The following is a 14,714-nucleotide window of genomic DNA, read 5'->3' on the forward strand; positions in this document are numbered from 1 at the left end:
TATTTGCTTTTGCTGTAATTGTTTAGGAGGTAGTGTGCAGTAGACATGTGCACAAATCCTTTAGCCCCAAGACGAAGAAATCAAATTCCTGTTATTCTTTTCCCTAACAAAATGACCCATCTGGGGTTTACGTGACAGATCGATTCATTTGGGAATAGAGTATTTGTGCACGACTAGTATGGAGTGCCATTTACCTATTTTTGTACCACGATGATCTAAGACCATTGTTTATCCACTAGATATGGCTATCATTGTTGGTTCTTTAGGAGCAGATCGTAGTGAGTTCATAGGTAACTTGAAAATAATTCGATCTAAAAAGCAGACTGAAAAAATCTAAAACAAATCTAATTTAGACTTAATTTTAGCCTAAATGTTGACAACGCTGGTTGGAAATGCCCCACAACTCGCTGTTTGTTTAATAGATTCTAGTAACTAAGTGTAAACTCTACCCAAGAGCCAAGGCATTTCGGTGAAACCTGCATAACTTGTTAATACTTAATATTTAATCCATATAAGGCATTCAGACTCAATGAACCCCCTTAAAATTTAGGAGTAATTTATACACTTTAAAGACCATATTCAGTAGCATGCAAATTATAGAAAGACATTGTGATACCACTGTAGTTTTATCTGGTCTCCAAGATACTATTCATTGAATGAAAATTTGTGTGCGCTGGCACTACGCTGGCCTTATTTGTACCTTTTACAACTATGCAGGTGACATAGAGAGAGTTAGTAAATATATTTGCTTCTTGTAAGGTATACGTTTACCTGAATTTTGTGTAGCATGATATCACACCACTCAAAACAATGGATTTGGGAAAGTGACAGTTCTGCATATAACATATATTTGTTATGATTAAAACAACGTATAACGAAAGTTACTTCCCAATGTTGTGTCTGCAGTTTTAGCGGATCAAATTCAGTTATTTGTTAGAGAACTTGTTACAAATTGATCTATTCCTCCACAATTAACTCACCTGTTCTGATATCACCTTTTTTATTCTGCTTGCAGTTGCTGTGGAACTTTCAAAAAATACTGAATCTCTGCCAAGTTCTGTCATGTTACTGGATTTTATTAAGCACATCATGAAATCTTCTCCACTCATGTTTGTTAGTGCCACTGACACTGATCAAAGAAATCAAACCGATAAGAATTGTATTGGTGAGTTTTTTTGTTTTTTTTTTCTATTGTAAGATTGTAATAGGGTTACCAAATATATCTTTTTTTATTAAATAAAATAAATTATTTGGTATAAACTTAAGACTTTTTACAAGATATAAAATTATCCAAATAGTAAAAAAGGTTGATTTATGAACCTCTAGAAAATAGAAAGATAAAGTCCCAACAAAAACAGAGCTTACTCTAGCTCACCATTTGAGCTAATCTGAATGCTTGAGCAAGTGTGAGCACTCAGATGTCCTTTTCAAGTAAAATATTATTAATAAATTATACAGCACCCCTCTCTATGCCGTGTCAGGGTGCCCTTGCGACAGTACTCTCACCATGTGCATCAATTTATCCTTGTTCTGTAGCTCTGATTACTGTGGCATTTTCCTCAGCCACTTCAAGCATCAAATGTCTAACCCTGTTCTGTCAAATCTAGTGTATTTAATTTGTGTCATTTCATTTATTCTAGTCTTAGCTAAGTGCATAAAATTCACTGTACCTTGTACTGTCAAGTCTATTCTTAGACTATATCCTTAATATCACGTTGCTGTTGTCTGGCCCTTTCCTGTCCAGTTAAAGTATTCAGAGGTAGGGCCTGGGCAATGTTAACCCCTGCCCTTCTGCCTAGTACTGTACTGACATATTCAAATGTATGGCCTCGGTGCGCTTAACCTACCAACTTATCTAAGTGTATTCCTTTGGCATGTTAAAGAGTGTGTGCTTCCTTTTCCCATTGTCCAATGAAGATTATTACTTCTATGCCAGAATGTTCTATTTCATGTTTTAGTCCTGATTTTTGCATTTGACTTCTGTGTCCAGTACATCTTGTTTTTATTTTTTTATAGTTGTTACTATGTTTGGTAAAATTGCCTTCCAAATATAAAACTTCAAAATGTATGTAAATGAATTGCATTCTTAAGCCTAATCGTATTTAATATGTTCTTTTTTTTTTTTTTTTTAAAACAGAGTTTAGCAACTGGATCATTACAAGGCTCCTACGCATTGCCGCTACCCCAAGCTGTAAAGATTTACATAAAAAAATAGCTGAAGTCATTCGGTCCTTGCTCTTTCTTTTCAAGATGAAGAAGCCACACCTTTTTGGAATTCTTACTAAAGATTTATTAAATCTCTTGGAAGATCTTGTTTGTTTACATGAACAGGACATGGTGCAGTCCATAAAATGGCCAGTGACTGTATGCAGGTTTTTAAGTGAATCAAGAGAAAATCTCGCCTACTTGCGTTCTGCTCCATTTGAGCTCATGAACATGGAGCAGGTTGAATCTCTAGAAATCACTTCATTAATGATCTTGACTGATAATCATGGTGATATTTCTGCTTTTTATTTCCAAAGGCAGAATCTTTTTCTGTGGGGTATAGGGTGCAATTTATTGGACTATGGAAGTCCACATCTAAAGAGTATAGCTTTACATTTCATTAAGGAACTGATCAAACTAGGTGGGGCACCAGAACAGTCTGCAAATCTTTTCTTCACTGTGTTTTTTGGAATGCTAATAAATATCAAAGACATTGATCTAGAAGAAATGTCTCTTTACGAAATTCCATTGTTGGAAGTAGTGATGGTTTTATTCCCCTTTGAGTCAGAGTCCTACCTAAATATTGAACCTGTGTACCTTAACATGTTACTGGAGAATCTTTCAGCTGTATTTGATGGGGGCATATTGAAGACCATTTGTTCTGACCCATTAAGAAGAGCACTCTGCCATATGTTTCAGTATTTTTTAAGTTTTGTCCCACCTGGCTATGAATCTGCACTGGAAGTTCGACAGAACCATCTAAACCGCATTTCAAAAGCCTTTGTTGATGTCCTTGGAGTTCAGAACCAACAACTGGTGAGATATTTAGACACTTTGTCCCAGATCTAATTTAGTTTATTTAGAATTGTTATAGTTTATTGTTACGTTATAAACTAAATATAGAAAAGAGCTATGTTAAAATTCCAGTAATGTGTAAAGGCAAATTACGGTACCGTCATCGTAAGGTATTATAGAGGAATTGCCTCTAATTTTTTTTTTTTTTTTTTTAATTCTTTATTTTTGGTGCAGTTTCAGCGAGTACATAGAAAAGTAGTCATGCCACAACATTAGATGCACAATAAAACATTCACAATACAGTCGACTTATGTGTTGGGCCGAGTCGAGTTATGCACATTTTGTGTTGGTGTGGGCTATGTGGTTGTAGCGAGGATCCGGACATGCCAGTGGTGTGTGTTTCTATGTGGCTGTTGTCGTCCCGAGGGGACTATACGACTATGTTAGAACACTGGCACAGGTTATGGCCTTGGTAATCATTTAGTTCCTTGTGTGGTTTGACGTGTGTCCTGGTGGGTAACAGGTAGGATCTAAGCCTTTATGTCTCGTCTAAGTGTGAGTGCGGGATGAGATGGAGTTCAGTTTATGTGATGTACTGTGGGGGCTCCTTAGAGGGCTGTGCCCTGTAACCCTGGGCATTCAGGGGGGGGGGGATGAAGCACACTAGTTGAACCTAGGCCGCCGTTTCATCGTCACGGGGCCGTATGGTCGGTGTCACCCAGTGAGGGTGGGTCAGCGGACCAGGTTATGTGTGGTTTAGGTCGTCTTCAAAAGAGATATCAAAACAGGGTGCGATATACATTGAATATAGATAGCATAAAAACATAATAACAGTAAATGAAAATAAGAGTAATAGTCTGGTGTGACCAATGCATGTTTCAGGTTGCCGGTCCCGGCAGAGTTGTGGCTGGTGCCCTGGTGTTAGTGGACAGTCCCAGAGTAGTCAATAGAGCCGGTCCTTCTCCTACATTGGAGATCTTGTAATGTAGGTCATCTTTAGTCACCCATAGTGTCCTGGGAGTAGCCCATTTGTACTTGAGGCCCGCTGCTTGCAGGGTGGTCGTGATGGGTTGCATGCTTTTGCGCCAAAGGAGAGTGTCTCTACTCAAGTCCTGAAAGAAGGTAATTCTGTGTGTTTCAAAGTCTTTCATTGTTTTTGATGGCCATCATCAGGGCTATCTTGTCTGTCAGGGATTGACATCGTAGGATGATGTCGCGCGGGGCTGCTTTCGGTGCCTGCTGCGGTTTTGCAATGCGATATACTCCGTCAAACATGAAGTGTTTCGCTTGTCTGTTGGGGAGGAGTGCAGCTACCAGGCGTCTGATAAAGTGGGGCAGTTCGTCCAGTAATACCACCTCTGATACCCCCCTGATTTTAATGTTCTTTCTCCTGCCCCTATCATCCAGTATAGCCAATTGCTTGATGGTGTTTGCTTGTGTGGATTGTATTTGGGAGACTGTGTCTTTAAGGGTAATGATGTCTTGGCGTATTTCTCTCACCTCTTGTTCTGCGGCCTGGGTTCTTGCCGTTACTGCCTGTACCTCTGCCGCCAGCCCTTTTAAGTCAGCTTGCCACATGTGCTGAAGGTTCTTTTGGAGACCGGCCAGCATGTCCTGGATGTCTTGTTTCGATGCCAGTGCCGTGTCATCCTGGGTGTGCATACTTGCGCTTCCCGCGCCTGCCTTAATCACACTGTGAGTGGAGTCTTCGTCCTCTGACCCCTCGGGCGATGTCGCCTCCATGTCTTGGGTCCGTGCAGGTGGAGGGGATTGCAGCATGCTGCATATGTCCCTTTGTGGCTTGGGGGTGCTCGGGATCGCTTTGTGGGTTTTCCGCCCCATTTCTTCCGTGGTGTGGAAGTCGGCGTCGTAGTGTAGTGAGTTCCCGCCGAGCCACGAAGTCAGCTCCCTGGTTAGGTGGCGTTCACTCGTGCGGTAGGCCCCGGATCCCTTGGTTCGGCGTTTGGTGCCCGATTTTTGAAAAAAAGGCATCTGCGAGATCCGCCGGGAGTCCTGAGAGTGACCCTGCGGTTCTTTTCAGTCGATGGGCTGTTGGTGCCGTGTTTGGGCCGGTTTTGCACGCTGGCTTGTCGGAGCTGTGGTAAATGGCGACTGCTGCAGTGTGCCACTAGCTCCGCCCCTCGAATTGCCTCTAATTTTAATCATCCTAGTAAATGCTATTGAAGCGATACTAGAGTGAAATATTAAACACTTCCCTCCGCAGACATTTTGGGGAATCAATTACTACACATGCTTGTACATACTTGTGCTTCGCTTCCAAAAATACAGTGGGTGCGTGCACACAGTTTCCTGTGATGTTATGCACCTTAATGGCATCAACAGTGATTTCAATTGTGTGGCAGGCCGTGCTTCAGCAGCTCCACATATGATGTTAATAATAATAATACAAAAATAAATGAAAAAGAAATCCACCCCACACATTAGAATGTACAAAGATCTGCTTATCATTAGAGGAACTCTAAAGACACCCAAACCACTTAATTTCAATTAAGTGGTGTGGGTTCAGTGCTGTTTAGTAGATATGGCAGTGTTATTATTGCAGGATTAACACACTTCTGTTGACAGTCTTCCTGACATCCACTAGAGGCCCTTCCCCTGTGAGAACCAAGTCGGACTCTGTTCCCAATCCACTGTTTCTTATACAGAGCATTTGGTTGGTGCACCAGTGTTTTGTGGCGCATGGCCCTTAGCCTCTTAATGCTTTCATATGGAGGAAGCTTTGGTTTCGCTGAGTTATCAAGATTGATCACTTCAGCCAAGGAGACGGTTCCGCATGATGGAGACCGGCGGGGCGATGGCGTTAAGTAAATCTTATTTACTTCAATTGTGGGGGAGGGGAGGGGCAATAATCCAACTAGGCAATAGGACAATATAGTATGTGTTTGTGACATTACACTGTTCCATTAAGTTATGACTTTTCCTCCTTGTTTATTTTAACTTAAGGACACTGATCAAACAGCTGTCTTTCTCTAACTGTTCCTTCGGGCAAAACTGTTTGACTGACTTTTAGGGAAGAAGTTTACTCACCGCAAGAGTATGAGAGACTATGACAGGCCTTTGCTTTTTATTCTTCAGCAGACCTGGTTAAGTTTTGCGAAATTAGAGCCCTTCTCATGACCTCACATGCTAAATAAGGACATTAGGGTCATAGTCAGAGGACATTTTAAAGATAAATTGTAATAAGTAGTATTTGTTTTTACTAATAGCCCCTGTTATTTAACAAATGTTTTTATAAGCTTAAACATACAGCTGTGTATACCTATATGATGGCTCTGAACGTCTCCATATTAGACTATTTGAAGTTGAAAAATTACTATACCATTTTGAAGTTGAAAAATTATAAGCAATGTTTCTATTTTTCCCCCAATACAGACTGTGTCTGGACAGAACTGGATTGTGATGCCAGTTAATGCAACATTCCAAGCACTGTATCCAAGACAGCCCACTGTAGTGGCTATGGTGCCTGGAGTGCCCTGGCACTATCCCAGTGTAATTTGTTAAATTAATTTAAAACAAATTGACTACAATGTCCCGCCAGGCACATGCAGTTTCAGCACCTGCTTCAGGATTTTTTCTCTTTGCAGGAGAATCTTGTTAGTCTTTCTGAGCTAGCAGGACCATGCAGCGTTCAATTGCTGAAAGTCTAAACTGAAGGCACTGGTCACCTCCTCTGTCTTGAGATAAGCTTTGCTATGTAGGTTTAGTTCACTGGCTGAAAGTGAACATTAGTAATCGGTTTGACTATTTCTTAGGGAGGGAAATGAGTAAACTTGCTTGGAGCTTTAACCCCTTAAGGACACATGACATGTGTGACATGTCATGATTCCCTTTTATTCAAGAAGTTTGGTCCTTAAGGGGTTAAAGGGACAGTCCACTGCCCAAATGCAAAATAAATAATCACTGTTTTGTATATGTATCCCAAATAAAAACGTACATGCATATCATTATGCATTTTCAATTGGGAATACATCTAAAAGCAGCTTGCAAAAGCTGCAGAATTCTTGTCTGCTGCCTTTGCAATCTCTCGTCTTCTAATCCTGCCCACACTTTGTTAGACTGTCCAATCACAAACGTTCCAATGCAGCTCAATGATAAGTCTTTACAAGGAAGGTGTTCTGGCCAATTGCTGTCTCTAGAGTTTCGTTCCACTGAGGTAACCAGAGCAGGAAGTAACAGGACATTTTGCCTGCTTGAAAATCCAAGGGGTTGTAACCAGGTTAATTTATAAAAGTGTAAATTTCTATTGAAATCTTAAATTTTTGCAAAAAGGAAAAAAAAGGGCCAGACTCTTCGCACATAAAGCTTTTCAACTAGCTAATGGGCTTTAGGGGTCTAGAGTGTCCTTTTAAATACTTCCAAAGTATACAACAGGGAGATTGTTCTCTATGTAAATATGCTTATACAGTTTGCAAGGTAGAGAGCTCAATTGCTTGGGTAGAGAGCTCAACTGTAAAGTCATAACTCAAAGCTGCCTTTTTCTTTCCCAGTAGAATCTACTCAGCCTAAAATGACTACCATTATGACAAGGAAAATAAATCTGTATAAATGAACTGTTCACTTAACAAAAATCTATACATAGAAAATAAATATATTCACACCTACATACAATAATCGGAAAATAGATTGTAATTGGAAAGAATATGTTGTGTTATGTTTATATGTTTTCTTTTTCTGCCATTATTGGCGTGTTACTTGTAAGAAAAAGGAGTAACGGTTGTGCCATTTCAATGGTATTTGGAAAATAAATATATGGTAGTTGGTGGTGACATAATCTTAGAACATCCGTACTGCTGCTTATTTAACAAATATACATCTAATTAACCATTGCTTTTTTCACAGTATGTGGTACATCCCCTTTATGCAGCTTTGCGAAACGATGGCCTGGAATGTATTCATCACCATCAACTCATACAGCCTGTAAGCACAGACTCTGAATCTGGTGGGAGCAGCAGCGATGAGGTTCTGGAGAAACGACCTCGTTTGAGTCTAACAGCAAAACCAACAAGAAGACACTCTCCATTAGCAGTGTGATTATTTTACTGATTATGTTTTCACCTGTTAATTGTATTTTTAAATAGTTTTTCATTTGTGAGTGTATTAAGTATATTGTGAAACAAACAACCATTGTTAACCCCTTAAAGACGGAGGCAATTGTACACGTTCTGAACCAAAACAAAATCTTGAATCTGAGCTGTAGGTCTGTGCTGCTGTAATTTAATGGTTTCTGTTAAAGTGCCCCATATATATTTTTCTAAAGGACAATGGGGCTTTCATTTAATATCTTATACGTAAAACATTCCGTATTAATAAAATTAAAAAAATGGGAAGCAACTGGCGGTAAAATATTTTTGTTTTTCACATTTTTGGCAATACTAATATTTATAAATGCAGTGCAACTGATTAAAAAGAATGCAAAATAGATTCACATATCAGCCCTGCTTGTTAAATACCTAATATTTTAGGATCTTTTTACGAATATTTAAACTTGTGATTGTTCACACTTGCACAATGCTTACACTAATTCTAACTATATACCTACCCTAATATTACTCTTATCCTCAACCCCTTACTATCTTTAACCCTAAATAAGCATTACCCATACCCAGCATCCCACTTACCTAACCCTATCCCAATACTAAGTGTAACCCTACTCTACTTTTATCCCTAAATGTAATTGTACTCTATGTCTAACCCCACCACTTACTCCAACCCTGCTGCATATTATAAATGGGATTTACTATTTAACACAGTAGATGGTGTGCTGCCACCATCTACTAGCCCCATTTTCATAATTACACTTGGTGTGTAATTTTGAATGGAGCCCTTGTTTCCAGTCGATAACATTGTGATCAGAGTCCAGCACTGGTCGTAATCAGTCAGAGACAGGGTGGGAGATCCTGCCAGGGTCTATTAACCCTGGATGGTTTCCCCGAAGCTGCTGCACTCAAGAAAAAAATGTGGTTTTATGAATGAGTTAAAGTGCCCTGTGCAGCACTGACTACCAGCGCTGCACTGAGCTTTATGCAGCGCTGGTAGTCAGTGCTGCACAGAGCACTTTAACTCATTCATAAAACCACATCTAGGCCCTCTATAAATGGCCACAGCTGACTCATAGCAGCCCACGTATCTGTTAATACCTTTAGGTTAGTGGTATGAGCAGGGATGTGACAGCGCTCACACTGCGATCTCTTTGAAAGCATTAAAATGTCGTTTTAAAGAGCCACTTCCAGAGCTGCAAGCAGGTCATTAAAAAGTCTGAGGCCATTAAATATGGCTCTAGCAAACTTAGAGAAGCCACAAGTATCCATAGATACCTGGGGTTAGTGGTGTTAGCAAAGATTTAACCCTTCTCATACCACAATCTTTTTAATAGACATTTAAATGAAAGCCATCACTGCAAACAGCTCATCTAAAAGTGTCTTTTAGTGGCCCCACTAGTGATTTAATCCTGCTCACATTAAATATGCAGGATGTTATTATAATGACCCGTCAACGTTGTTAAGGGGTTAAAAGCTGATTTAGTGCATATGTTTTCATACGCCACTGAAAAAGCTTTATACAACTACCAGAAATATAGAGCACATACAAATGACCTTGTTTGTGCACAATGGTATAGTTTGGTTCTCTTTTGTATCAAGCACAAGTTAATGCAAATGCCAACCCTTCCAGATTTACCTTGCACTAGGTTATATGTCTTATTTATATATTGCATATTTTACTGTCCACCAGTACACCACTTTTACATTTAAAATTCTTCCAAATTTCTTTAGTACAGTTATCAAAGCAGGGCTTGTATCAAATTAACATATTAAGGTTTATTTTTTTTGTACTGAATAGTTCACAAAAAGTGAATACAACAGAATTTCTAACCTACAGTTTCACATAATAAAAAAATAAATAGGAAGCTAGAAACACATCTCAGTCATCTAACTAATCTGCTAAAGCAGAAAGGTTAACAATAAGTTTAAGTGGTAAGAAAACAAACTTTTATTTTAGTGCGCACCTGCAATGGTGTGAGTTTCGTCCCCAACACCCTCCCCCCCCCTTTTTTTTTTCTTTTCTTGCAGAGCAAAGAAAGTTACTCAAATAAGCCTCTGAGTGGCCCATTCTATTTTTCTCTCTTCCTTATCTGGTTAAAAAAAAAAAGCCCATGCCCACATGTGCTAGTGTGATATTCTTATGTTCTCCATAATTTTAAAAGGTAATCCAAAGGTTAAACCCTTTGTCACTGTACCTAGAAAGTTATCAGCTACACTTGCCCGCCAACACCCTAAGAATGCCAGAACAATATTCTCCAGTGTAGAGGGATTAACATGTGTTTTGGTTGTAGGCCGTTGTAATTGGGATCAGTCTCATATACCATTTGCCTAAATTCCCCTTGTGATGGCACAACTCCGTTAACACTTGTTTGAGAAATGAACTGGGGATAACCATATGGCAGGATAATTATGTTATCTATTGTTATTGTTCTCATAAATTGTTTCAGCCCAGCTTTTTTTGTAAGGCTTAATAATATTGACTTGAGAATGTGCGGAGGATAGGAGTTGAGGAGGATAGGATAAGCAAACAAAAGCTCATTTAGATAAAAACTATTTACTCTAACGGATATTATTTCTCATCGATTCCAGGACTGTCCCAGTGGATATGAAATCCAAGAGTTCATTGTGGAGAGATGTCTCTAGAAAGTTTTCCTCTTTTCTTCACTCTCTTGAAAGTGGCAGCCTGACTGACGAGGAAGTATTGTCTTCTCTGGAGGGTGTTACAGTAACGTTGCATGTTGCTGCTCTTTGCTCAGTTCATATATCAGATAATGAACATACAATGTACGTATATGCTTCCACATTTCAAACAAAGCCCAACAGACTAATATGTTGTGCTTCCTTACTGCTGCTGCCTTACTTACTGCTGCACAAACCATTTTGAGTAAACAAGGGAATTAGCTGAGGCTTTTTGGAGCAGTTGTGACCAAATATATTTATGAAAGTTGGCCCTTGCTACTCCATTACTGCACTACATATGCTTACTATTTCTATTGGTAAAACAATGTTTTTTATATTCACAGAACAAACCAGAAAGCTTCAGGCACGAGTGACAGCAGTTGTGCTAAGCTTTTAGATACAAGACCACAACTTTCCTGGGTTAGTCATGATGACATTATGGAAACTGTTACGATTTGCAGGAAACTACTTGAATTGGGACACCAGATAACCAACTTGAACTCTGTGTGGATCAAGATTGTGAAAATATTTGATGCCTTACTTTACTTACATGGTAAGACATAAGGCAAAACACGTAACTACTATGTTTATTTTTTGTTTTTTTGTTTTTTTTTAAGGTATTGGGGATTTAAAGCAAATTGGTAATTAAATTGCCTGTTGGTAGACAACTGTGTAGTGCAGAGTAAGCAGTGTGGCATGCTTGTAAATGTTACTGTCTTTCCTTTGTAAATTCTGAATTTGAGAGATTTATATGTACAAGGGTTTATTAATTATATACTTATTACTTAAGCTATGACATATTTACGTGCATATGTGTATATAATTGTCGGAGGTAATGTTACCCACCTGCACTCTCTATATGTACTGCAATAAGGTTTTGATCTACCTCCTCTGTGTTTAATACAAAAAACGATGATGGGCATAATATTTTATTTATTTATTTTAACGTTCCTGTTTTTTTTTTTTTCATTCCAGTTAAGAGCCAAATAAGTGACAAAATCCTCAGGGATGTTTGCGATTTGGTTTCTTTGCCTTGGCTTCACATTCTTTCGAACCATCCCTCCTTTACAATGTCAGCGTTTGATCCTGCATTTGTAAACTTAAGTCACCCGATCTGTGAGAATTTATGTAAGTGGTTACCAAATGCATAAATTTATGACAACTATGTTTTTTTCCCCCCATTATTTTGCTTATTAACTGGTGATATATGTGTTAATAATTTCACAGAAATATGTATTAATTCTTTGTATAAGTCAAAATAAAGTGCATGGTTTTCCCGTTATCTATGATAAAGCTCTTTACATTGGTTTACTAGAGAGCAATTAGGCAATTTTTTATTTTATTTATTAATTTAATATGCATTTAAAAAAAATTATCCTTTAAAAAAAAAAAATTTTAAAATCCTGTTCATCTCTAACTCCTACTATTTATGCTGCTTCTGCTGTAGCCTCTTCCGAAACAGCAAACGGCTGATGCCTGTTCTTGTGTTTCCTATTCTTTAAAGAATGATGCACCTACTTCTTAAATCAAGGATATATACCTTTATACCTGTTAAACGCTTTCATTTGCTTGTGTGAGCCCCTTGCTTTCCCAAGAATGAGAAGTTTTTCAGTGTGTCTGAACAGAATTCAGTGAATTCTGAAGTTCGATTCCATAACGTGCTAAACTTTATTATGAGCCTGGCACTGTTGTAATCTGTAATGGTCAAACCCTTAGTCCGATTGTTTATAAGCTGTACATAGAATGTTTTAAAAAAAATAACAGGTGTAATATGTGTCTGTATGTACAAACCGGCAACAGATATGTATACATAAAAACTTAAAGGAATACTACAGTGTTAGGAATACAAAGAGTATTTTGTAAGGCTAACATTGTTATTTTCTTATCTTCAGTGCATCTCCTGACTTTGAACCTTTGTAATGTCGGGGTGGCCACCTTTGGTCAGAAGCACCATTTATCATTATACACGAATAACAAGAACTGAGCATATAAAAAAATGTACTCTGGAAAGATTTGTATAGTCTTAGCAGAAGAGAAGTGCTTTTGACCAAAGTGGGCTTGAAAGGACCTCCCCTTGGATTAAAAATATGCCAGGATGTAATTTTATATTTAAGGGTGATTTTAAAATGTCCTATAGGAGGTTTACTGAAAAGAGATATCCACTTATATGTGTTCATTACAAAGTAATGCACAACCAGGGGCTATGTTACATGTCATTTTTTTCTTTTCAGTAATAAGACAAAATACACTTTTCATGTAAATTGATCTGCCATATCTCTTTTTTAAGAATGCATGTGTAATACAATTCCATTTGGAAGGGGCCGACAAAGGGCTGGAAATAGTGTTGTGTTTTTTTTTCACTTTTAGGAAAAAACAAGAAGTGCTTTGGTTAGGACAAAATAAGGATGATTTTTTTTTTCCACACTGGCCCGTTGGATGTATATATTCTCCATTGTGGAAATCATTTTGAGTTGTACAGGTTTTTAGAACGAAATAAAAACTCAACAGTGTTGATAGAAATATTTAGCAAATGGTTGAAAAGATATCACAAATATTTCACCGTTCCATTTTAATCCAGGGGTGACCAAAAGGTAGATTCATGGATGTTGTAGAACTACAGCTTCTATGATGAGGCATACAAAGCATCAAGGGAATTGTAGTTTTACAACATCTGGAGATCTACCCTTTTGGTACCCCTGCTTTAATCGAATTATCTGTTGTAGATTAACTATGAATCCTAAGCTCAACTGATAAACTTGTGTACTTGTCAGTTGGCCAGCTCTTCATTTTCAGGAGGGTGATTTCAGGTTCACTAAATAATTAAGTTTGTGTATAATATTTTTTTTTTTGCATGTAGTATTCTTACAAGGTATATATTTCTAACATCAGCTCCTGTGACAGAGTCCCAACTCGTGTATCTGCTTTCATTGTTTCCCAATACCATAATCACTGACTGGAGATTAGCAGTTTATCACCGGGCACTCGAGAGTCCTCATGAAATTGTTCGTGCCCACTGCATCAAAGGATTTCCTGTCCTGTTACGCAATATAAGCCAACAAACGTATGGTCCCATCCCTCAGATTTTCATGTAAGTATTAAAAACTGTGCAACAACGTGCCTGAAAATTAGTTCAATGTATATTCCCCTTTATAGCAAAGCAAAAAAAATTCAAAAACCGCTTTCAGAATTTGGTTTTAAGGATTGGTAGTTTTTTTTTTTACTAAGTTAGCTTTAAGGGACACTATAGTCACCAAAAGAACTACAGCTTAATGTAGCGGTTTTGGTGTCTGCTTACTATCTCTGCAGGCTTTTTAATGTAAACACTGCCTTTTCATAGAAAAAGCAGTGTTTACGTTACTGCCTAGCAACACCACTAGTGGCCATTCGGCATCTCCACTCTGGATAGAGACGCTGAATGCTTCTCATAGAGATACATTGATTCAATGCATCTCTATGAGGAGATGCTGATTCGCGCAGCATTTTACTGCATATGTGCAATACCCTCCCAAAGCTTTCCTATGAGAAATTAGATCATTTCAGCCAAGGAGACGGAACCAGCCATTACGGACCTGGAACAAAGTTGAGTAAATCACCTTTTTAGCGGCGATAAGGAGGGCCATAGCAGAGCAGTGACTTCTGTTCACTGAAAGTTGTCATTGTGAATAATTATTTTTCAATTATCCTTAGACCTCTCGAAGAGAAGCATTGGAGACCTACATTGCATGCTTGTCAATCATATTAGATGATTTCTATGCTGTGCTTAATGACACTGAACATGAAGAGCATCAGACATTTAAGGTCTTAAGGAGAAAGTGCCTCTGATTACCGCTAGACCATGGATAGGCAACCTTCGGCACTCCAGATGTTGTGGACTATATCCCCCATTATGCTCTTACACCCATAATGCTGGCAAAGCATCATGGAAGGTGTAGTCCAAAACATCTGGAGTTCAAAAGGTTGCCTATGCCTGTACTA

At 38.5% G+C, this 14,714-nt stretch overlaps 1 protein-coding gene across 1 annotated transcript in view; it reads left to right on the forward strand.

Annotated features, from left to right (window-relative positions):
• Positions 1–14,714, forward strand: part of ATR (ATR serine/threonine kinase) — a 71,189-nt gene that overhangs the window by 3,183 nt on the left and 53,292 nt on the right. The window contains exons 3-9 of the mRNA XM_063442501.1: positions 1,016–1,165; positions 2,138–3,021; positions 7,861–8,048; positions 10,650–10,844; positions 11,084–11,292; positions 11,715–11,867; positions 13,629–13,827. Coding sequence (XP_063298571.1) covers positions 1,016–1,165; positions 2,138–3,021; positions 7,861–8,048; positions 10,650–10,844; positions 11,084–11,292; positions 11,715–11,867; positions 13,629–13,827 — 1,978 coding nt within the window. The remainder of the gene's footprint in view (positions 1–1,015; positions 1,166–2,137; positions 3,022–7,860; positions 8,049–10,649; positions 10,845–11,083; positions 11,293–11,714; positions 11,868–13,628; positions 13,828–14,714) is intronic.

Source organism: Pelobates fuscus, chromosome 2 (genome assembly GCF_036172605.1).
Source record: "Pelobates fuscus isolate aPelFus1 chromosome 2, aPelFus1.pri, whole genome shotgun sequence".
NCBI classification, from domain to species: Eukaryota; Metazoa; Chordata; class Amphibia; order Anura; family Pelobatidae; genus Pelobates; species Pelobates fuscus.